The sequence below is a fragment of the Carassius auratus genome, chromosome 41, assembly GCF_003368295.1.
Source record: "Carassius auratus strain Wakin chromosome 41, ASM336829v1, whole genome shotgun sequence".
NCBI lineage: Eukaryota > Metazoa > Chordata > Actinopteri > Cypriniformes > Cyprinidae > Carassius > Carassius auratus.
Window position 1 is genome coordinate 4,455,717 of NC_039283.1, and position 26,086 is coordinate 4,481,802.

General features: G+C 37.0%; 2 protein-coding genes across 4 annotated transcripts in view; one reads left to right on the plus strand and one right to left on the minus strand.

The window, feature by feature from the left end:
* On the plus strand, positions 1–22,775 carry LOC113059854 (syntaxin-17). 2 transcript variants are annotated; one of them, XM_026228491.1, is made up of 9 exons: positions 1–110; positions 732–925; positions 1,253–1,318; positions 4,174–4,396; positions 4,493–4,602; positions 4,692–4,742; positions 8,582–8,668; positions 10,594–10,810; positions 22,555–22,775. In XM_026228491.1, exons 2-9 carry the CDS (start codon positions 803–805, stop codon positions 22,569–22,571), a joined length of 894 nt encoding a protein of 297 aa, XP_026084276.1. In that variant the 5' UTR covers positions 1–110; positions 732–802; the 3' UTR covers positions 22,572–22,775. The 2 variants fall into 2 exon arrangements, with proteins under 2 accessions (XP_026084276.1, XP_026084275.1); XM_026228490.1 differs by lacking the exon at positions 22,555–22,775 and having other exon boundaries at positions 10,594–11,563.
* LOC113059850 (endoplasmic reticulum resident protein 44-like) overlaps positions 14,894–26,086 on the minus strand; it is a 14,903-nt gene continuing 3,710 nt past the window's right edge. Inside the window, exons 2-11 of one of the 2 annotated variants that reach the window (XM_026228486.1) lie at positions 25,937–26,009; positions 25,741–25,780; positions 24,908–25,023; positions 22,531–22,715; positions 22,304–22,419; positions 21,164–21,338; positions 20,537–20,648; positions 18,596–18,737; positions 17,886–17,988; positions 14,894–15,785 (exon numbers count right to left, since the gene is read on the minus strand). In XM_026228486.1, coding sequence (XP_026084271.1) covers positions 15,681–15,785; positions 17,886–17,988; positions 18,596–18,737; positions 20,537–20,648; positions 21,164–21,338; positions 22,304–22,419; positions 22,531–22,715; positions 24,908–25,023; positions 25,741–25,780; positions 25,937–26,009 — 1,167 coding nt within the window. In that variant the 3' untranslated portion in view covers positions 14,894–15,680. Of the gene's footprint in view, positions 15,789–17,885; positions 17,989–18,595; positions 18,738–20,536; positions 20,649–21,163; positions 21,339–22,303; positions 22,420–22,530; positions 22,716–24,907; positions 25,024–25,740; positions 25,781–25,936; positions 26,010–26,086 lie in introns of both variants that reach the window. The other variant, XM_026228485.1, reaches the window with a different exon arrangement.

Consider the following 26,086-nt stretch of genomic DNA (forward strand, 5'->3'; position numbering starts at 1 on the left):
CGGACACATTTTGTAGTTGCACACAGCACAAGGCGAAACTGTTTACAAACACAAAGTTAGTGACGGTGACTAAAATCACTTACAGCAGGGCTCCGCTGTTTTCTCGACAGGTAAGCAAAGACTTATATGAAACTGAAAAAAGTCAGTTTCAGTATGTGGTTTTCAATCACAGAGCTGAATAAAGTCACTGTTGAGGGAGTTTAGCAAGCTAGCTGAACTTAAACTCATCTTTTAGCCCTAGGGATTGTATTATTATGGTTTATTAAAAGTATTATGTTGAGCATGAGAATGTGAACACACAGTCCTGTTCTGCCAACTAACACTGATATCGTAACAGTCTTATCATAAGACATCTGACACAATATTTTTGACGTTAAATAATTTTCTATACATATAACATGGTAATAGCACTGGACAATACTCTGTGAAGTGTCTCAGAGAACAATGTAAATAATATGTTACAAAATTATAAATTCAGTACCATGGAATAGCCTTTATCAAATGTGCCGTAATATTACCACCTGTTGCTATCATTGTACCATGATGCTACTCAGAACTGTTAATTAATTTATTTTACTTTCTGATAGAGAAAAACTACCCCAAACTCCCCTCCCACAACTTAATACTGTATTATCTTTAATCATTTTTTACTATAATTATTTTTTATATATAAAAAAGCATTTAATTTCCTATATGGTATAACTGTCATATTCTCTCTTTCTGTCTTTTAGTGGAAGACTAAGTGTGAATGGATTCGTATAAGCCTGTGACCTTATAAGAGAGGTCAAAAGAGACGGTCAAGATGGTGGAGGAGGCTGGAAAGCTTTCGCTTCTGCGCCTGGAGCCCCCCATTCAGAAATTCATTAAAGTGGCCATTCCCACTGACCTGGAGAGACTGCACCAGCACAAACACAACATAGAAAAGGTACAAACACACACACACACATGAACATCGACAGCAAAGCCCAGCACATCACACCCAAAATTCAGCATATGGTCAACAGAGAGAGCCTGTGTCTGTGTGTGTGCTCACCATAGGGAGCCGGGTGCTGAATAGCTGATGGTGTGTCTGAAATCTCTCCCGGTCAGCCTGCTTGAGGAACATAGAATAGAATAATAAGGGTTTGGGGGATCATCCAGAACCATCCAAACCTAGATGATTGTGAATTACCGGGTTGTGATCATGAGGAGATTTTATTAAATGTACATAAACAGATAAAGCTGTCTAACTAACTAAGCTTCCTTTTCACAGTTTCAGAGAAACAGTCAGTGGGATAAACTCCACCAAGAGCACATCAACTCCAGCCGCACAGTCCAGGTACAACAAAATTGCAATAATTCTATTTTTTTTACATTCACATTTAAATGTGAAATTTCGATGATCGACAATGATAACTATAGCACTGTTTTTTTAAAGAAGTTGAAATATTTATTTAGCAAGGATGTGTTCAACTGATCAAAAGTGACGGTAAAGACATCTTCTGTAATGGTGCAAAATATTTTTTTTTACTTTCTATTGATTAAAGAATCCTGCATCGTGATTTCCACAAAAATATTAAGAAGCACAACTGTTTTCAACATGATATGCTCTTCCGTAGTTTTTCTTTGTCTAAAAATTATTCTTGAGAGTTCAATTTCCATAAATTGTACAAATCCTTATCCACAAGCAGATGACTGGAAAAGTCAGGGTTGCAAAGTGTGGGACAATTAACATTAACAGCTAGTGGGATTTGGAAAAAAATATCTCTCCATTTTTTTGTTGGTTTTCTCAGGGTAGTGAACTGGTTTGAGAATATTCCCATGTGGCACAAGGCACTGTGGAATGTTGCTCAGACAAATCATTCTTATGTAACAGGCTGTTGCCATGGTTAAATTGCATAATAAATCTTAACATAATTTTGGCACAGTTAAAAGGGATTATTTAGCCAAAAAATGGAAGTTCTGTTATCTTCACCTCAGCTGCCTTCCATACAATCACCGTAGTTTAACATTTAAATCGCTAATAATAGTTAACTTGAAAACTAGTTTGACAGCCATGGTCACCATTCACTTTCATTGTATGATAAAGAGCAGCTTGTACATTCTACTATATATAACAAGTTTTTAAATATTGAATTAATAAAAAGAATAAAATAAAATAAACACAACATTGCATTATTAAGGAGGAGTTCACACCTAAATGGACAATTTGTTGAAAATGTTTTTAAACTCAGGCCATCTAAGATGGCATTCATTACTTTACTTGCTCACCTCGGGATCCTCTGAAGTGAATGGGTGCCGTCAGAATGAAAGTTGAAACAGCTGATAAAACATAAACGTAATAACATAACATAAATTGCATTGTGTGGATTACTTGTGGACCATTGTGATGTTTTTATCAGCTGTTTGGACTCTCATTCTGACGGCACCCATTCACAGAATATACATTGGTGATCAAGTGATTTATTGTTAAATTTCTCAAAATCTGTTCCAATGAAGAAGCAAACTCATCTAAATCTTAATAATGGAATGAGGGTTCCAAATTTTTTATGTTTGGGTGAACTATTCCTTTAAGCCAAAGGGAAACGTCATCATGTTGATCAGGTTCAATGCAGGTTAATAAAAAATGAAAAGAAAGTAATCTATACATTCACAAATTTCTCTGAACATGATAAAAAGATCTTATAACATGCCTTCATCCTATGCTGATACAGCTGTGAGACATGTCTATATATATATTAAGTAATGTTTGGTCTCTGGTGTACGTGATGGTGTACGTGTGATGTCTTTTCTCTACCTAATGGCCAGACAAGCATGTAACCTGTGTGTTAATGTTTCTGAGAGTCTGTCCGGGTCTCTCATGGGGCAGTTCTTGGAGTGTGTTACGTGCCGTGTGTGTGTGACCTTAGCACCCAGGTTTTGTCCTCCCCAAGAGATGCCAGAGAGCTTTCCTGTGTCCACCACTGCAGTTAGTGTGAGAGCCTGCAAGTGTTTCTGTGTCAGTGAGATGTGGACGACTGACAATAGACGGAAACAAGACAGACATTGTTAAAGTAGTTCCCCAGGGACAGAAAAAGAGAGAGCAAGAGAGAAAAACCCCTAAGATTGCTCTCATCACACACCTATAGAAGGAGCTTTGGGGGGTGGGGTGGACTGACCCAGATTAAGATTAATTTCATCTGTCTTTTTGTGTCCCCATCCTATATTACAAAGCAAGCTGCGTTCATTAGTAATGCTTTTAGTGTTCTGTGTGTATGTAAATCATTGATTCTGAGTATGGTTATTCAGGGTGTGAAATGAGAGCAGTTGAGCTGAAAGCTTTGATTGGCCGGCTGGTAGCTTGGCCCTCTGGATTCAGTACGTATGAATTGATCTGTAATCCCTACTAGATGTTTCTTCTGGATGTGAGCTGATGAGAAGCACCAGTATGTTTTATGTATAGCTTCAGGTTTTCATCAACATCTGGTTCGTTACTAACGATCTAGTAACGATCTACTAATGAACTAAATAATCACGGGGTGCTTCTGCACATGGAAAACCTAGAACATTTTGAGAATTCTGAATTTGTGATTTCTAGGCCTGTATAATGAAAAACCTTAAAAAGTATTGGGAAAAATCATGAGCATTTTTGAGCAATATATATTTTCCCCTAGATTTTGTGGGGATAATATTTTATTTGTCAAATATTATGAAGACCATGAGGAGAGGACAGTAGTTTGGAGTTTTCATTACAAAATAAATAATTAAATAATAATAAAAAATAATAATAAAAATAAGTTTGACACATCAAATACAATCCTTTCCCAGCATTTTCTGTAGAATTATTTCTTACAAAAAAAAAAAAAAAACAATTATCCAGTAATCATGAACAACTGTAAAGGTCACAGAAAATCAATGGGAAATCACTGTTTTTTATTTTATTTCACCAACTCTTTCTGCAAACTCACACCAACACTGAGATGTTGGCAGTGGATGAAATGTGTTGTTGTACTTGCATGGAGAGAAAAAGTGTGAACAGTTTTGGATTTCAGCTAAGATGTTAAACTATCATTCACAGTTTTATATATTCTATTTTGTTTTATACACATTTCTTGCTCAATTGAACAGGTCAAATTTGTGTAGTAGAAAATACTATATTGAGGTTTTGAACGAAACCATGGATCCGGTTATCACGAAGACTTTTCATCTTTGCAGCAGTTGCGATCGAACCTTCGGGAGATGGAGAAGTTGTGTGGGCGGGTCCGCAGTGCTGATGCTGAAGATCTGGAGAAACTTGTTCAGCCAATCAAAGATCGAGCGTCCACTGCCATTCAGGAGTTCCTCCGGATTCACTCGAATGCAATCAGTAGGCCGGATGCTCCAACTATTGGTGCAGACTCTTACAAAACTACCAGCACTGCCTTGGATACGTTGCACAGTATGTGTTTCTGAGAGTATCTGTGTTAGTTATTCCAGATGTGTTATGATTACTATTTTTCTGCAAGCATTTTCTCTTTTATGTTATGTGTTATAGGAGACTGTGATACAGGTGTACCTGGTTCTCCTGTCACCCAAACACAGCTGCTCCTGCCTGAAATCCCTCCAGAACAGAACGCCGCTGAGTCCTGGGATTCTTTAGCTGAGGTAATACACACAAACACTTACAAACACTGAAATATATTTGAATACAAATACTTTTAAGTGTGTGTGACTTTTGGGGTTTGTTTGTTTAGGACCTACTGGAGCTGAATGGTTTAGTGAATGAGTTTGCCACTCTTGTTCATGTAAGTATCACACATCTATGGAAATGATTCATTCTTTGCTTACTTAGAAAGAAAGAAAGAAAGAAAGAAAGAAAGAAAGATAAAAGGTGGTGACTAAAATCCTTAGGTTTGGCAGAGCTGTCAGACAAATGGCATTGTCTCCTGAGAGCCAGCAAGTTGGTATTGATCCCAGCAGTGTGTGTGTGTGTGTGTGTGTGTGTGTGATTGAGAAGACATAAAGAGATTGGTGACAGTCTGTCCGCCATGTGCTAACCAGCGAGGATTAATGAGAAGCCATGCGATATAGCAGCCATTGTTAGAACAATGTGCAGTTGGAAAACTGTCTGTCTCTCTCATTCTCAAAGTGATTGTTCACCCAGAAATTTAAATTCTGTCATCATTTACTCGCCCTCATGTTATTAGAAACCTGAATGAATTTCTTTTTTACAGCAGAAAGCAAAAGAAGATATTTTGAAGTAGAATGTTTGTAACCAAATAGATAGTTTCCCATTGATTCCCATCATATATTTTGTTCATACAATGGAAGTCAATGGGAACGCAACTGTTTGATTATCAGTGTTCTTCCAAATGTCTTCTTTTATGTAGCACCAAAGAAAGACAATTATACAGGTTTGGAATGATATGAAGGTGAGTAAACAATGACAGAATTAAAAATTTTAGGTTAAGGGTTAGTTTTGGTTAATAAATTGTACTACATAGGTTCTGCATAGGTAATGTAATAATGTACTGCTTTAAAATTAATGTTTCCCATTACAATGAGACATTTTTGGTTGCAAAACCAGCCCTTGACTAATAGTGAACTTAAGGGAAAAATGCTTCAAAATTACTCCTTTTAATATTAGTATTTTGAGTATGTATTCCTGTCATTCAGCCAGCTCCTTTAAGCTTATTCATGGCTACAAAACAAAAGCTTAATATCGGTAACAGTTGATCGTGACTGTCAGTAATCACTTGACACTCTTGGGGAACGATGATGGGATCTGGATGGGGGTAAGTATAACATGATAGCCAGCCTTATTAGCTCTTGCCTCTCTGTGGAGGACACCCACAGTATAGTTTATTCCGTTCACACTGAGCCAAAGATGAACCCAGGAGGTCTGTGTGTTCTCTTGAGTATCCATGCAGCTTGTTAGCAGACGGTGCTGATTATCTTCTACTCCTGAGGGGAGGGAGGAGAGATAAAGAAAGCCATCAATAGCTTTCGTACCCAGTCATTAGTGAGGGTCTTAAAATAGTCTGTTTACAGGGTTAGGAGGTAAGGTGTGTGCGGATGACTAATAAATAAATGCTTATAGGATTTTGATTAGTGATGAGTGTTTTGGCTTGTCCTCCATTGATGATGATGAATTGTGCCATTATTTAACCAACAGAAATAGGGCTTAATTGACCTATCGATAAGCCCCGACCCCCTTAATTACTGTTGTGAACTCAGACAAACAGTTGCTAAGTGTCTTAAGGTGACAGCAGTCAGTGTGGAAACCTTGTGCCCGTATCTTTCTGAAAAATTTTGGACCACCATTCAAATGGGACTTAAATATGCCATGGAGGGATATATAAAATATTTTTATATACGGAGGGTTTACGGATCACAATGCAATCGGGAGAAGCCTCAAGTTACGTTCATTACGTCCGCAGTAGCAAATAACAATGTCCCGGATCAACACTCTTCATGTATCACAGGGTACGATTACATTTAACCAGTTTAATATGAAGAGACCTTCGATTTTTGTTTTTGCCCTACACTGTTCAAGATGCGAGAACAGTTCACTATTTAGGTTTGTACATTAGCATGTAGGCCTACTCAACTTTAACGTTAGTTCAAGTTTTATCCCAAAGTACCTTGCTGAAGCATAATATGACATTAACGTTCTGCTTGAGCTGATGAAAACTGTAACTTAATAAGAGAATGACAACCAGAAAATGAATGTTTTGTCTTCATTGGGATTGGGGGGAATGCTTTGGGACATTTTGCTCCGTTTTGTTTGGGTTTGGGTCATCTGCGTCCGAGGAGAGGGGCTTACCGATAGGTCAATTGTAATAGTGAAATTAGATTTCAGTAAAACAATTTCATTGGTTTATCTATCTATCTATCCATCCATCCATCCATAGTCTGTCCGTTATGTACAGTATATGATCTGGAATAATGGTTTGCAATTTGAAACATTAATTATTATTATACTTGTACATTTTCACACCATTCTTCCTGATGCTTTCAAGATTGTAAATCTTGAAATATCAGCAAAACCTAATCTATGTTACATAACATTTGGTGACATTTAAAGAATAAAATGTCAAAAAGCAGCAATGTCCAGTACATGTCAGAAAACCAAATGTTTAAGTCTGCAAGGCATAAAAACACATACAGGGTCAACACATGTAAGATTTAGTGGCAGTGGAGCACTGGTTAGATAGAGACGGTCCATCAACTGATCTGAAACTCTCAAAGGGCGTCCTTATTGTTGAGCCCTGAGAAAGCACACTCAGGACACATTTACATACACACAAATTATTTCAAAATGAAGCGGAGGAAGAACACTAACTTTACAGTCGCCATGAGCTGCAGAGAGCAATGCAAATACAGATTTCTTTTCACACAAACACATGCCACACAGGCGCAGGTGCCAGGCTCATGTAACTCTGTGCTGGAGAGTTAAAGAAGATTTTCCAGCCCTCTCTATTGTGTGTGTGTGTGTGTTTACGTATGCAATTGTGTGTAGTGATTACTTCGAGCTCACACTGATTTAGACAGAGAGACAGCTGCCATTCTTTGAATATTTCATAAGCTTCCGACAGACCACCCAGTTACCCCCGACAACCAGCCCCCTCCCATTCACCCTTCTGCCCCAGCACTTAAACCCCCAGCTACCCACTACCAAGATTACAGTACCTAGCATGTCTTTGTCTGCTTTATACTATTTATGAGGTGTTTGTATATTTGATGGGATTCAAAGATTACTGATTGATTTATTTATAATTTATTTATTTATTTTATATATAATTTATAATTTAATTATTTATGTATTTATTATTGGTTATTAAATGATTGTAAACACATATGGGCAGTTGATATGACATGTCAGCCCTTTTCTGCAGTTTGACACACCATATAAAACTATTTTAAACTGCATTATTCTAAATATTGTACATTCTTAATTATAATATATGGCACTTTTATTTATGTGTAAGTTAAGAATTTATTTTATATAAACACTTGAAATATCTTGAAGTATGATATTTATCTTGTCTAAAACAATACAAAATGTAAAGTTAAAATTTTATAAACTAATATTTGTTCTAAGTACTATTTGTTCTTTTATAAATGAATATGTTGTAACTGCAGCAGCAGAACTGATGATAACAGGAAATTGTGACCACTTGCAACTCCTACAGTATATTTCCCACTCACATTATGATTTTCTGTTAAACGTAAATAACATTTTACAATAACATTATTGAATGCATTACCTAATACTGAGCAAGACATGCATTGCTGTGTCTATTCATTTTTATTAATGCTAGGTAATTAAAATACAACTGTTCATTGTTCATGTTAGTTTAGGTCTATTAAATAATATTAACAGGTAAAATCTTTGATTCTAGTAATGCATTAGTACATTTACAGTTGAATTAATATAATGTCATATGTTTTATGTGTATATATATATATATATATATATATATATATATATATATATATATATATATATATACATAAAACATATGACATTGTGTGTGTGTGTGTATATATAAAATGTTAGATATACTATACAAATTATATACATATATTGGAGTTTGTATGTGTGTATGGACAGTCTGTAACTTGTGTCTTTCTGTCTTAGACTCAGCAGGAGAAGATTGACAGCATTGAGGCCAATGTTAGCATAGCAGCTGCTAATGTGGAGGAGGGGACTCAGAGCCTAGGAAAGGTAAGGGGAGAGGGGACACTCCTGCTAGGGAATCGATTCCACTCTACCCCCCTGCTTCACCCGGCCTACCCCGCAATCAGGCCATTGATCCTCCTCAGAGTGCAAGGAAACCACAATTAAGAGAGAGAGGGGGGAGAGAGCAGTGGCAGTGGTGGCGGAAGGCATGGAGTGGAGAAGGATCGATGTGTGTTGGCTGGCCCCTCACAGGGAGTTGATGTGTGTGTGAGCGTGTGGAAGTCTAAAGAGTGTTAAAGAGAGTTTATAAACAGCATTCGAGTTCCTGCTGGGGGTTCGATACATGCACACACATACATATACGCTGCAGAGTGCCAACTTTTGACAGAAAAAGCAAGGGAAGGGCGAAACATGGAGGCATGGGCCGTGTGTGTTTGCGTGCGATAGTGCGTTTGTATGTGTTTTATTGATTGAGTCTCAATTGAAATGTTTCTCTTTTTTGGAGTTAATGCAGTTCTATTGAGCATTTTGTGTAGAAAGTGGACCCACCTCTGTGACTGCTGAAAAGGACAAGGGGTGGTCAACACGCACACACACACACACACACACACACACACACACCGCTAAAGACATAGATATTCTGACAAACACACACAGAGTCAGTCCTTAAAGTGCTGGCTCAGGAGTATCCAAATAACATGAGTTACTTCCTCAATCTCTCTCTCCAGACATAATTAACAGCTCGGTTAGCCCTGCCTTGTGAAGATGATTAGATGACAGAGAACCAGAGCATGAGAGAGGTTGAAGGAGAGATGAGAAAGTGCCATTTGATGCCCAACCCAGCCTTTAAAGTTTATGTATCTTCACACAAATTAAATTGTGTTTGTGTGTGTGTGTGTGTGTGTGTGTGTGCACGCTAGGGGGCTTGATTCCTTGTACTTAATTAAAGAATCTGGCTAAAGGTGATATCAATTAATTTACCAGGTCTGGTTTGATCTGTACACATCCAATTTCATAGAGGCTTTTTTTCTCTCTCCAGATCTCTGATTAATATTGTGCGTATGTTTACTTATGACTGCATATGTTTCTGTTTGGCTGTAAACTGGACATGAAAGACTTTATAATTGTTTGATTATCAGAAAAATAGCACATGAAAAAATGCGTTAGTTCAAACACCGTTTTGGGACATTGATGCTTTCATGCACATTGCATGTGGGTCAGTGAAATGAGGCTCATTTGTATTAATCTGCTCAAAAATACATACAGAATGTAATTTATACACACAATAAGTTGAACACACCACTTTATAGTGAGCATGTATTTTATTTTACAATTTAAATTCTTTTTTTTAGACATTTTTTAGAAGTAAAAAATGTCATGAATATAATTGTCATGATATAATGTAATGTTTCATGTTTGAAAAAATTAATGGGGTACAACAAACATGCAGAAATGTGTACAATAAAACACAGATAATTATATCATAGAGAGGATTTCTAATAATATTATTAAAAATAGTAAAATAATAATTGAATTATAATAATTGAAAATCATTTGTATTATCATTGTTTTTGTTTAAAATGAAACAATTATCATACCCAGGATAATAATAATAATTGTTAGTTTTGTTAAAATGATTGTTGTTATTATTATTAAATAGTTAATTATAAAATTAAATATATTACATATAAAACAATGATCACATATAGGTCTAATAATAACAACAACAATAATAATAACAATAATAATAACAATAATATATATATATATATATATATATATATATATATATATATATATATATATATATATAATATTATTATTATTATTATTATTATTGTTGTTATTATTAGACCTATATGTGATCATTGTTTTATATGTAATATATTTAATTTAATAATTAACTATTTAATAATAATAACAACAATCATTTTAACATATATACATATATATGTGCTTTTTGTTCACAGGCGGCTCGTTTGAAGATGGCGGTTTTGCCCGTGGCGGGTGCAGTGGTGGGGGGAGTGCTAGGAGGGCCGCTGGGACTCTTAGCGGGATTTAAAGTGGCGGGGGTCGCTGCTGCTGTGGGGGGTGGACTGCTTGGTTTTGCCGGAGGCAACCTGATCCAACGGAAGAAGAAAGAACATATCGCCCAGCAGCTACAACAGCTTAAGAGCAACAACAACAGTAAGAACGACACTCAGTGACACTCGAGCACATTTGTTTTTGTAGAGGAGGCCACGAGACGGCGGAGTTGGCGACCCACGCGTATTCTGAAATAAACACCAGACGCTCAATGCAAATAAAACAACCACAACTGCAGAATAACTCCTACACGCAGTACAAACATGCATAAGCGACATGCTACAATGAGTGGACTTGCTAATTCTCCTTTTGCCTTAATTCATCATTCATTTCTATGCCAAAGCAAACAAGGCCTTATTCCACCATCTGAGATCCTGTGGATCAGCTGATCAACCTTTGTAGCGGTAATGTGACTGTAGGTGTTAGAGGTGGTTAGAGATCATAGATGATTGTTGTAGAAGAGTGTGAACTACAGTATGTAACATCATGACTTGTTATGCATACTGAGGATGTGCAGTAGGTGATATGGTTCTGTTTACTACAATTATGTCGATTTTTTGTGCTAAAATTGAAAAGGTTAATGCAGAATTTGATGATAAACACTTCAAATGCCCCTGTGTGGCATTGTAACTCTTTTTAAATGAAACGTTGCACAGTAGTTAGAAATTCAGTACACTATGAATGAACATTTAATACTCATCATTATCAATAACAAATGATGAAGTTAAAATTATGATACAGTTTCCATAGTCTGAGGAGCTCATTCTGTCCAGACAATGAATACTTGTTTTGCCTTAAAATGTGATATTGTCTCAGGCTGCCAAAAATAAATGAAATTTGAATAAAACTTAATAAGCCACTGTAATGGATAATTAATATACAAATGTAATGGTTTGTTTAAATACTTTTAATATAACAGAATAGATCTTTATGATCTTTAATACATACAGCTTATTATAACTAGATAAAGATGGCGAGATGAATAAATTACAATTGCACATTGAAGAAGACAATCTGCCTCTTGGGAAATTGCGTGTATGCTGTAATTGTGGAAATACCGATGCTTCATATATGATTTCTTTATGATCTTTTCTGTTTTACTTAGCAGTTCACACATCTGATCGAGATGATTCTGATCAACAACTCTCAGGTTTAGATCAAACATCCTGCTAAGCTGGGTTTACCCAGGCTGCTCATATGTTTCATGTATCTTTCTGTGTGCTGCTGGGGTGGCTGATAGATTTGGGTGAGGTTTCCCTGCAAGGCTTTGATAACACAAGCCTCTGAGAATCAAATCTAATGCTGAAATCAATGCGCTGCGAGACCTCCTTCAGCACAAACAACATTTGAATGTTATTTGATTACGCTCCTGAAAGACCAGCAGAAAAGAACAATAGCCTTTATATGGTTTATCGACCCTTATTTAAGTTTCTCTTGTCAAAAATAGAGAAAGAAAATTGTCTACTATCACTCTTTCAGTTCTTTTGCATTCGATAGTAGTACTGATTCACACTAAATGGTTTTTAGGAACCACAAGGTACGCTTCATCAAAAGATTTAGTGCCATTGAAATGCAGTCTAAAAACCAACTTGTCAGTTTTTTTTAAATAATTTTAAATCTGTTTTCTGTTTTTGTCCTGACTGAGATGCGCGGCTGCTGCCCCCAGTCTCCCGCGTTGTTTTTTGGGGTGAGCAGGGGGATCCCCTCACAAACACACTGGCCCCCACGCCTTCCTCATAACACAACACACTGGACTTCCCCTACGAAGGGGCGAATGAACGTCTCCAACAGCACATGCAAGCCACCCTGTGCATGATGCACGAGCGAGATAGCCCTAGTGCTGAGCTCTGCATGTGTTCGGCTGTGCTGCTCGCGGAGGGAAAGTCCCAGACGACTGACCTGCACACAGCCGACTGTCAGACACGTTGCACTTTCCATATTCTGTGCGAAATACACTCGCGCACTCAAATGGAAAATATGGCAGGCCATCTGTGGTGCTCTGTGATGTAATCTCCATAGGTGTTGTGATGTCATGGGTTCCTGCTGTGGGCGGGAAGATGTTTCATGACACCGGAGATCCTTTTTCTTGTGTCTCCTTTAAACACCCACTTCAGATCATTTCCATGTTACTATAAAGATGTAGCTAAAGATAAAAGTCTTCTTTAATGTCTGAAGATAAGGATGGTGGAAGGGAAACTGTAGTTACATTAGGTCAGCTTCCCTAGACGTTTATAGTTAGAAGTAGTTGCAAATATTTCATATTGTAGAAAAAGACAGCTTTAAGAGTTTGTACTCTGTCATTTGAATATTCTTCATTTAAAAAACTGTTTCCTCCACACTTTTAAATACCAAATTGTGGCATATATATATATATATATATATATATATATATATATATATAACACACACACACACACACACACACACACATTTGTTTTATATTTTTAGTTTTCAGTTTCAGTATTTAGTTAATTTTTTTTGTAATTTAGCTTTGTGCTTTTGTGATGTTTTATTTTCTATCTATCTATCTATCTATCTATCTATCTATATAAATTGTATCAGTAACCAAAAAATATATTGTATGGGTCAAAATTATCGAATTTTCTTTTATGCAAAAATCATTAAGATATTGAGTAAAGATCATGTTCCATAAAGATATTTTGTAAATGTCCTACCGTAAACGTATCAAACTTCAGTTTTGATTAGTAATATGAATTGCTAAGGACTTTATTTGGACAACTTTATTGGCAATTTTCTCAATATTTAGAATTTTTTTGTACCCTCATATTACAGATATTCAAATAGTTGTAGTGTCCCATCATTACAAACCATACATGAATGGAAAGCTTATTTATCCAGATTATGTATAAATCTCAATTTTGAAATATTTACACTTAAGACTGGTTGTGGTCCATGGTCTCTCTCTCTCTCTCTCTCTCTCTCTCACACACACACACACACAGACACACACATATATGTCAACATTTCTAATTTAGATTTTCCTGTTTTTTCCCTTCATCTAAAATTTAAATTGTATTTAATTTCAGCTTTATTTCAATTACCCAAAGTGAATTTAATAGTTTTAGTTAACAATAACAACAATGATGGACAGTAGGTCATTTTCAAATATTTTAAGAAGTGTATCAGTTAATTTTTCAAAGAAGCCACTTATGAGTGGCAATAATTCTTCAAATAGTTTTTGAAACTGCAGCCTGAATCTAGTTATGATTAAAGTAGCAGATGTTGCTGCATGCGCTCTTTAGGTAGGGTCTGTCTGTGAGCTCTGTCCGTGACATTTAGAGGATGCTGCTGCCCCCATACTCTCAGAAAGAGAAAGAGAAAAATGCTGAATTGTTCCTTAATCCTGTCTTACAGTAATGTACTAATATGAATATTTTGATAGGTTACAAAGATGTTTCTGTGAGAATACTGCCCTAGTGACAAGCTGTTGTACCCCTGAATAATGTATGGTTTCTGCAGTACATTGAGCACATACTGTCTATGAAACCTGTTGACTTTGGGACACGTAGTTTTGTTACAATAAGATCAAATGATTATTGACATTAAGAAAACTTGACAGATTAAATCAGGCCTTTTTGAGCAATTACATCCTTTGTGCAACCTTAGGCTCACGTTATTCATGTTATCATAACCCTAAGAAGAAGTTAGTTTAGTCATCCGGGTCTACCACAGTTGAAGGGGTAGCCCACTGTTAGGGGGGCAGATGGAGTATTAAGTGCTCACAAGGCAATATTTTTTCCTGTGTAATCGCTTCCCAACTTTAATCACGAAGACAGAACATTTGGATTAAAATGCACAATCTTTTGGGTCAAGGTTAGTCTGAACAACAATAACAATTATGTTAGTGAACCATTACTCACCCTTGTGTCATTCCAAACCTTTTTTTTTTGAAGAATGCTGGTAATTAAACATTTTTGGGTCAGTTTACTACAAATGTACAGACAGATAGTACAATGGAAGTCAGTGGGAACTCAAACTGTTTGGCTACCAACATTCTTCAAAATATGAACAAAGGTCTTACGGGTTTGGAACGACCTGAGGGGGAGTAATTGATGACAGTATTTACATTTTTGTGTGAACTATCCCTTTAATGTACAGATGTAATGTGACCTAGTAAGTGCAAAAGTCGATAAAAAACCCACTTAATGAAACAGACAACATAGAATCTTGTAAAATGTTTTTTTAATTTACTTTTCTTTTTTTGCTTTCCTTGTCCCCTCTGATATGACAGATTTACAAATAATCCCCACCCCTTTAAACCCGACCTCAACATGACCCTGCACCCTGACAACTCCATTGGTGGAAGGGGATGATATGAGACTAGCAAGTCTGGATCTTAGCGAGCGTGAATTTAAACAAGTCTGGAACAGTACAGTATACGAATACAGACTAATAAGCACATGTAATGTACATGTGCACATACTCATACACGCACGCACGCACGCGCACACACACACACACACACACACACACACACACAGGGCACGCTCTGTTGAGGACTGGAGTGAAACACCATGGGCTAACTGCAGGTTTGTTCTTTTTTCCCCATGATTCCACTTGCCTACATTTAAGATCCATAAGAAACTCAATTTGAATTTCCCACAATGGGGACCACCAATGTACCCATGTTTTTCTACAATAAGGGACTTGGGTAGACAAAAATGTAGGGCAAAACAAAAGAAAAAAAAAAAGAAAAAAAAAAAGAAAAAAAAAGTCATGTTTTTAATTTAGACAAGACCAACAGAGCACAAACATATTTACAAGCTCCTAAAACAAAAGTAAAAACGCTCCTCTTCCTTCCCCACACCAAAAAAAGCTCAGGGGTTTACCTTCTCACTTTTTTTATCTAAAATAAAAATTATGAAAATAGACATTGCGCAGGTAGCGGCAGTGCCCGGTAGGCACCAGCTGACTGCTGGGTTCTGGGTTGGGTCTTGATGCGGTTGTGACATCACAGCTCGTCCCGGTGCCTGAGGATGGTGTAGCGCGTCTCACTGGGGGCCAATTTCTGGAAGGAACTCTCTGGGGGATTACTGGCCACCTCTGTATTCTCCTCCTGCTGGAACACACACACACAAACAGGCAAATAATTAACCACAAATCACCTGGATCTGTAAAGTGACTGTTTATAACGGTCATAATACTGAGACCACAGATAGACAGATGCATTCCTGTCAGGAGATCACTGTGCTGAGGCCACTGGGTTCATTCCACTGCACACGCATTTCATTCAGTCACATTCTTAATTAATGTATGCCTGCATTCATTAGTTTAGATGAACAGATTCTTTTCAGAGATTTGGACCAGGAAGTGTGCTGAACTCACAACCTGAGTAAAGGGTCCCTTCATAATGGGGTACTTTAATCAGCCGAAAAAGTGGACAACGCTGATTTTGAGCACAATGTCTTGATAAGTACAGGCCAAACGGAAGCTGATTATTAACTAACATTGCATAATGATGTGCTGTTACGTTCAATCTGTAATTTGTTAAGAATTAGTGCCGTCAATGCAAAATTACAATGCACAATATCTATTCTCAACATTTAATTACATTTAGCTTTTCTGCTTGCGAACAAATAATTTTAAGACGCTTAACTCCGGGAAAGTTTTCAGTTCAATGATCCAGTAAAGCCCCTTTCACACTGCACGTCGGACCCGCAATATTGCCAGAACATTGCCGGGTCGGCTTCTGTGTGAAAGCAACCATGTCCCAGATTGATTCCCGCTCTTTTATCGGCTGTTTTGAAGGAAGATCAACGTTCGCGACGAAAACATATGTGCAAACTGTAATGAAGCAGAGATCAGTTAGTTCCTCACTTTCGGTGAAAGTATAACATGCCTAACGTTTTCGACTCGTACATTACATGTCACACGCTGATATCACATGTCATTACGGGATCTTTACGGGTTGTGTGTGAAAGCACGCGCATATCCCGGGTAATCACTGGCAGTGCGAAAGTGCAAAATCTAGCGACCCGGGAACAATTGCAGGAACACTTTACCTGTGTATTTGCCGGAATGGCAGTGTGAAAGGGGCTTAAGTGAATGCATTTAAATGATCGGTCCAAACAGCGCTTATTAGGGGTGCTCAGATCAAGATCGGCCGATCGTTAATGCGCATCTCGTCAGTAAAGCCAGTTCTCTAATCAGCGGTTAATTCCATCAGGTGCGTGATTTCACATAGAGCAGCTGTTACTACACAGAGCCGTTCTGTATTCTGTATTTGTCTCTGAAGAGCGTGAGCCCTCACATGTCACGCGCTGTCTGAAGTACAGACTAAACGGACTGTCAACACATCTCACCGCTGTATGGCCAGATGAGACACAAACTCGACTGGATAACAAGTCCTGCTCGTATAGTTTTGATGGATGAAGGCTGCAATCAAGGTAAAGACGATTGTGGTGGCATTCAGGAGTTGTACAGTAAGCATGTGCGAGTCTGTTATAATAATGCGTGCATGAGTTCTCTTCATGCACTGATCACACATTGTATTAATGCACATAAAATGTTTCATCTCATGTTCCACACACATTCATGATAATGTTTTGACTGGTCATGTTTATGTTGCTGTGTTTAAGTATTCTGAATGGATCCATGTACTGTAGTACATATTTGCAGTCAGCAGGCAGTTTTTTAATCTAAATGTGGTCCTCTTGAGTATCGCAACATGTCTTCTTTAAAAAGTCAAAAAAGCTCTTTGCTATTGCACTGTACAAATACTATAAAATTATAATTATTTTCCTTTAATATGTGCTTATATGGGCTCCTTATATCATTTGGTTCTTTGGTGACCTTTCAGAGTTTCTAAGAGTTACTAAGTCTAAGCCTTTTTTGGAAAGACATCTCAATTTATCTTGAAAAAAAGCTGGCAGAGAATACAAAGTCTGAGAATCCCTATTCAATCTTTTGGTTTACTTTGCTGGATATAGCAAATGATGACAAAATAAACATTTGAAACGAGACAATGGTCTATGCTTAATTTCATGAAGTGCGCAATTAATCACGATTAATCACAGAAAAAGGGTATGATTCATTACATTAAAAGTTTTAATCGATTGACAGCCCTATTAATAATGGAAAGTGAAATGACAAGTATCGATAAATCACTCTTGTAAATTAAAAGCAATTCCATTCAAAAGCTGGGGTGACCTCTGACCTGTCCCGGAGTGCTGTCTGTGGGGTCTGGTCCGTGATGGAACTCTCTGTGCAACTTTCCTGAATGCAGGTCCAATACAAACTGCCTCAGCTTTCCTGGAACCCTGTTCATACACATAAGACATCATGAAACAGTCCAAAAAACAAACAACATGAGCTGCATCATTCATTTAATGAGTGAACAGATAAGACCCAGAGAGGGCCGACAGTCTCCAAAACCACAGCATTTTAACAAGATAACGACATCATCTGTACTGCCCCAGACGCCACTGACCCCCTGGACAATCAGCTGTATCAAAGACTGACAAGAGGAAGGCTGATAAGGCCCTTATTGGATAATAGGATATACAGAGTGCTTAATAAAATAAGGCATGAACTGAATTATGATGCTTTCTATCATATATGGCCTCTAGTGTCATAAATAATTATAATGCTGTAATAAAGTATTAATAACATAGTTATAAACATATGAAAGCTAAGCTATGTTCATACACATTACAACTATCATGCAGGTGTCGCTAAATTAATTGGCCGAACTGGCTGAGGGATAAAGCTTAAAGCCCATTCTCTATCACTCACTCAGTGTGTGTTGCTGTGGGGCTAAAGTCTACAGTCATTTATTTAATAGGTGTCTGCAACAAGAGATAACCTGCAGAGAGGAGGCTGAAAGGATCTCTGCAATAAACACACACGGACAAGTGCAATACTTACGCGAGGTCGCTGAATTCTGGGAAGACATACATGTGGCGGAAGCTATCAATGGCAATTACAGGGCAGTCGGCGGGGGTCTTCTGAATGTGCAGCAGAGGGTGCCGGAACTTATCGCAATCAGCATGAAGAAAATTTATAGAACCTGTGAGAAAAGGTCAATTTAGATGTGTTATAGTTACTGACTGTGTCTAAACATCATCAGACAGTATAAGTCATTGTTATCAGTAAGTCCCCACTGGATGCTACAAATGCCTTGTTTTTAATGGGTTTTATTGGTTTTGTATCAACGCACAAGGACATGGCATCACAGTATGGTAACATTTCCATCACATGCTTGAGGTATTCGGCCAATCACAAAAGGAACAGTAAAAGTTTGTGCATTGTGTTCATATTCTGAGAGGCACAGCAATGGGGCAGGCAAATGCCTGGGGCCACCGATGGCTGACCATTTAAACCAACAAGAATGTTAATATTAATAGCACGGAGCAACATCTCTCCATCCCACCTATGGGACCCCCTCTCTTGATACACTGGTTATGCTTTTGTTGCCTCTGCCGCATTATTCAAACAGGTGCAGAGTATCCTCACGGTTCTGAAGATTAGAAAATGCATGATCTGGAGTGGAGCAGAATGCGGAACCCGAGCATTTTTAATCCATTTCATATGGAAGTTGAGCTATCGCAACTTAGAAAAAAAAAAAAGAGGAGGAAAAGAGGAAACAGAACAACGGTAAGCATAGGCACCGATTTATGTTTCTGCCCACACCCTATTCCACTCCAAACCAAATATAAAACATTTTATTCATCATTGTTTCCATGAACAAATGAGGTTGTCATGCAACAACTGTGCCTCGAATATTTAAACATTACCATTTTTTTCAGCCAAATTAATTAAAAATTAAAAATATATTTTTCTCAGTTCGATATAGTGCTTGAAATATATTATTTGTGTCCCGAAAAGAGAAATGCACAGACTACAAATACACAACTAAATAAAAAATTATTTTCATGAGCTTCGCCGCAACTTGTTCACTTGCTGAAATAACACGCATAAAATAATTAACTAAATACCTATTCCGAATAGGCATTTAATTAAAATTACTATTAGGTTAAATAATAAAATAATGAGAATTCACTGACCAACATCAGCTTACAATTGAAAGGTACTCTGTTATTTCACCAGTCAGTCATGAAAGTCTGTGGTTGAAGGGCTTCTGGCAAAATTATTTCCAGAAGAGAAGACCATTAAATAGATGTGAGTGCACAGGTTTGAGCGTGCACATCTCAGTAAGAGAGAGTGCGCATCCTGTTTTGTGCATTATATACTGTTAGATGCGTTTTGTCCACATTTCATATGTTGTATAATTATATCAGTAGATAACAAAGATTCATTACAAAAAAAAAATACAAATAATCTTTTAGAAGGGGCTAACAGATTAACTTTTCCTGGGGCTCCTATTTCACATAGGTACACCTCTACATATACTGGCCATCTGCTGGCCTTGTAGTACATTATATTAATAAACTGTATATCGAATTTGATCTTTTAAAACCACCTGGTATTTCCAGTGGAGGAAATCTCTTAATGAGAGACTGCACATTCGGTTCATATTCTGCTGTTCTGTGGCCACAGATTTGCTGGTCTTTTTCTCCTAAAGGTGTAATCGTTTCTTTTTTTTGTCTTCACCACCTGGCTACTTTTGTAAAACGTTGAAAGGTTAGATCACACCAAAGTACAGCATACAAACTACTGGTGCCAGTGGTCTCTATGATCTGCTTTGGTTTAAAATGCTCTTGGGAAATGCAGATACAAAGTAGATACCTTTGAAGATGCCTGTTCTCGGAGTGGGATTTATTAATTCTCATAGTTTACATCCCTGCACATGAGCGGCTGCTCATGAAAAATGACCCGCCCCTGACCCTTTCTCATCCCTTTGCTTACCCTTTTCACTGATAAGCTGGCGAGCCACTTCTTGCTGAAATTTCTCCAGACTATCTGTGTCGTCCTGCTGATGGAAGAGGATCAGGAATGGGATGCCCTCCTCTGTCAGTTCCTTTACAAACAAACACACACAAAAAAATGTCTAATCACTGTCGATCACAGACAAGCAGAGTGATACAATATTAGCACTGAAGGAACTCCGCTCTGATTTGAGAGCCACAACTAAATGCGGTCTAACGAGTTTGAGAATGTGTAGGATGTTTGGGAGAAGTGTAGTTGGGCAGAGGTGGGTCAGTGGAGCAGACTGTGGAGAATCTGCCCCATCACCAAGCAACCCACACCAAAGTTATTCAAAACATGCGGTCAAGTAAATCAAAGAAAAAACCAACACCCACTAAAGGACTTGGAAATGTGGACGACTTTAAAACACAAACACACTTGAAACGTACACAGTCAAATGTGCTCGAGTGTGGGAAAAGTACTCTGAGGGGGAGGGGACTTTTCTTATGCAAATGATGAATTCGTTGTTCGACTTTTAGATGCACACAAATAGCAAATGCAGACAAAAAGTACACACGCTACTTCTCATACACAAACAAAAAGAGATTTTGAGAAAGGAAAGCATACTTCTCCATTTTCAAATGTGATTTCTCGGACTAGTGGCACACACTTGTCCTGTGTCCACGCGTAGCTGAGGTCAAAATTTGTGAGTGAACCCATGTAGACCATGTCAGGAGCATTCTCTCCCATTGGCTTATAAATAAGGTTATCACCACTGAACCGCTCGGGCTTAGAAACATCGCTGTAAAAAATGAGAAAAGACTAGAAAAAATGAGGTACAATTATGGTAATAAAGTCAGACTGGCTTGAATTAAGGTAAGACACTACAGGTGATCACTATGCTTCCTCAGTTGATTAGTCACAGTACATTAAGACAACTTTTACATTACATGTTTTTACATGTTGTTATGTGTAAATATGCAAACAATGCATTATCTAATAGAGTATTCATTTGCAATCATTTGCATGAATCGCATCAAAAAACTGAATCACAGTTCAAGGAAAAAATTCATTAAAAAAACTGCCTTTAAAGATTTTAATTGAAATTTAAATCTACAGTCATAAAGTGTACTAAAAATAAACACGTAAATATATTTTTTGGGATGTTTTTTTCCCACTAGCCTGAAATAACATAGTTATGGAAGCAAAATAGCCCATAATCTCAAAATTTATCAGTACTACATGTAGTGTCATCCCTTAAAGAATTGGTTCACCCAAACTGAAAATTCTGTCATTATTTATTCTCGTACCATATTCCAGATTTTAAACCTATACATTATTTTTTTGGTGGAATACAAAAGGACTAAACAAAACCCTAGAGCCACCAAAAAGGACTGAACAGCACCATTAGGGAACCATAAAAATAGTGCATATGATTTGTTGATCATATTTCATGTCTTCTGAAGCCATACCATCACACTCAACTGTACTGTTGTTTTATGGAATAGGGTGTGATGACTTAAAAATTGTCTCTCTATGTTCCATTGAAAAAAATATTTGCACACAGGTTTGGCTTAACATGAAGATTAATAAATAATGACAGAATTTGTATCTTTTATCCCTTTTAAAAGCCCAAGGGATGACAAATTAATAAAAAAATAAAACAAGAAACATATGCATGGGAGAATTGTTCATAATAAGATCAATGACATGCATTTAGAAAACAGATTCAGGGCTGACTTTAAGTATCTTAAGTGCTTCTCTTACCCAAAAGCTGCCAGGAACACACAGTCGTCTCTCAGGATGTTGGCCACTTTCTCATAAGTACGGTAATTGTCAGAGTCCCTTTTTTCAAAATAACCAATGATGGTGCGCCTACTCCTCTGAAAGAGAAGGAAGGACATTAAGATGACACAGCAATCATTCTTAGTCAATACCTAAAAAGGAAATAAAAGAAATGAAACTGTATAGTATTATGATTGTAAAACACTCACATCTACACTGCTGGTTTCCTCCAGATTTTCCATCTCTTTGATTGGATCCACTTTCTGCTGGCGGATGAAATCAGCGATGGCGCTCACTGACCTTTGACCTCTGTACTCTCGCTTCATCATCATCCCATTCCTGAACAGCTTCATTGTGGGGTATTTGCTTATCCTGTAGCGCTGGGCTATATCAGCTATCAGGGGAAACAACAAAAATATGTCTATAACTCTTTTTTTTTATCAGCTCCACCGCAGTTCAAATGTTTGAGATCGGGAAGATTTTGTTTATGTTTATTAAAGGAAATTCTTATGGTCATCATTCAGCATTTATTTGATCAGAGATACAGTAAAAACAGTATTACAGTGAAATATTATTCAACACTTGCTATCATATTTTAAAATACAAATTATTTCTTTGATGGCAAAGCTGAATTTTCAGAATCATTACTCCGGTCTTCAGTGTCACATGATCCTTCAGAAATCATTTGAATTTGCTGATTTGCTGTTCAAGAAGTATTTTTTTTATTATTATCATAGTTGAAAACAGTTGGGCTGCTTAAAGCGTTAGTTCACCCAAAAATGAAAATTAGCCCATGAATAACTAACCTTCAAGTCATCCTAGGTGTATATGACTTTCTTCTTTCAGATGAATTGAGTAGGAGTTATTTAAAAAATTGTCTTTGATCTTTCAAACTGTTTCATGCCACTCAGCAGGTTTTGCATGCATCAGTTCAAAAGGATTGAAATAAAAAGCGCCCATCCATTAAAAAAAAAAGTGTCTCACACAGCTCCGGGGGTCGAACAAATTTCTTCCTGTAGTAAATCGATGTAAGAAAAATAACCATATTCAAAATGTAATCACTTTAATCTAGCTTGCACTCAATGTTGTAAACGGAAGCAATTCCGGGGGAATGATGTTTGAGGTCGGCGTCACACATGTGCGTCTCAGAAGTGACGCACGTGAAAGAACAACAGAGAGATCAAAACAAAACAACGATCACAAATTTGATGTACAAAACAAGGATTTGTCCATAATAATGTCAGAGGACATCTATATAAGCCAATAGGAGACTGGTTTTCCTTTGTTAAAGTAAGAAAACTTTGCTTCCTTTGCTCTTGTTAACAAACGTTGGTTTTCACGAGACTCACCAGCACATGCCTCATACGACATCTGTATGGAGCTTCTTTAAAGTGATTACTACATTCTGAATATGGATATTTTTTTTACAAAAACGCAATAATTCGCTACAGGAGGCCTTTCTTCAGCCCCCGGACACTTTTTTATGGATGGTCACTTTTTATTTAACTTCTTTTGGACTGATGCACTGCAACACCAGCACCAGAGTGGCATCAAACAGCTCCGACTGGATTCGTCTGAAAGAATAAAGTCATATACACCTAGGATGACTTGATGGTGAGTCATTTATGGACTAATTTAAATTTTTGGGTGAACTAACCCTTTAATGTTTTTGTAGAAACTCTGATGTTTTTTTTTTCTGGATTATCTGATGAATAAAAAGAAGAACATTTATGTGAAATAAAAAAAATGTTTAGTAAAGCACTTCCACTCGTGCATGTCGTTTTTGATCAATCTATTTCATCATCAATGACTAAAAGTACTACCAACTTTGAAAAAATCTTACTGTCCCCACGCTTTTGAACGGAAGTGTTTATAGATGTCATTTGAATTTCTGAAAGTGTTGCTAAATCAATGAAAACCAACAGAGGCAGCAAGTTTTAGGACCCAAATGTAATAGAACACTTTAACCTTGGAGATGCTTTGCTCTTTGAAAAATAAATAAATAAATAAATAAATAAATAAATAAATAAATAAATAAATATATATATATATATATATATATATATATATATATATATATATATATATATATATATATATATATATATATATGGGTCAATCCATGAATATTAAGTATTTTTTTTAATTATGAGACAATATCAAAAGGTCAGAGTTATTATTTTTTTTATTTTAAAGAGAAAGATGGACTCAAGTCGAAGTACAGAGCCAAAAAAGAGCTGAAGAGAGATAAAAAGGGAAAAAACTAAAGAAAGTAGAGAAAAGATAAAGAGAGAAGGCAAGAAAGAAAGGGGAAGGGCCGAGACATGAAAGTCAAGCGATGTAGGGGGTAAATACTCCAAAGCCGATCGGCTGGAATCAGTCATGTGCGGTCTCTCTCGCTCACACACCCCCAACACTGTGGGGTATCTTTGAGCCGCCTTGACTTCACAGAAGATGCAGTTTTGTCATTAAACCATCAAACACTTTACAAGACATCAATAATTCTGTTTAATTTCCTTTATCTCAAAGGCTAAACCAATGTGTTTGTTTGTGTGTGTGTGTGTGTGTAAATATATATAAACTCACAGTGCTGGTCACAGTCGACCCGGGCAAACACCACCTGTGTAGTGTCTGGATATTCCTCCCGCACTATATTCGATGCCTCCTCAAAGATGGGGTGGAGCATTTGACTGAAACGGCACCTGTGGAAAATACACACAAAGAATTAGCTCAATATATGATACAGATAACTTTACATTATGAGACAATAGTGCAAGTTTTTTGTGTGCGTGTGTGTGGGATATTTCAGGTCTGATCATTCCATGTAATAAGCTGTATATATACATTTTTAAGTAAAAAACAAACAGTATGTTACCAATATCCCTTGTGGTTTTGTAATTAGTAATCAATGATGATTAATTAATAAAGGTATTTGAATAATACCTTTGAATAACAGTAAGATATTGTGTGGAAATATATCACAATGCGAAAATGCAATAATACGCATCATGGATAACGACATTACGTATTGTGTGTAGTTCACCCAAAAATAAAAGTTTAAACATTCCATGTTTATAAAATGCTTTATTAATACATTTTAAAAACATCTGACATAGTTCAGTGTTTTTAGCTAAGCAGAATCAGAAATATTTCTATTCTGGTTAATGAACAGTACTGTTTGTTAACGGTTTATAATACATCATAGAAGTAATTCTCAAAGAAACATTACCATTCTAACTCTACTGGTTTTGATTATAGCATTGTGAGAGTATCGTATTGTGATCTCAGTACTGTGTATCGAACTGAATCGTGTGTGGTTACAAGCCTAACGCTTTTTGGTATATCATGTATTCATGTCATCTACCCATATGGGGAACTCTCATTACCCTTTCTAACAAACACACATCTGGAACACTCACCAGTCTGCATAGAAGTTGACTAGAGCCACCCCTGCACTGTCTGTGGAGAGAAGCGTGTGGTTTAATTTCATTTGATCTACTACAATGACAAAGCGCCATTAGATAAATCACACCCACGTGCACGCCACAGGTGCAGTAAAGTGTCTGATTGAAACAGTCTCCTTCAAACACACAAATAAACAGGGTGAGAACTCACTAAGGATGTCATCGATGTTTCCAGCATCTAGACTGGTGATCTCTCCTCTTCCTGGAGTATACAGACCTGTTACCTGCCAACAACAGAGGTAAACTGTTCATGTGTGCATGTCAGTAGAAACAGTGATAAATCATTATCTTTGGACAGTCA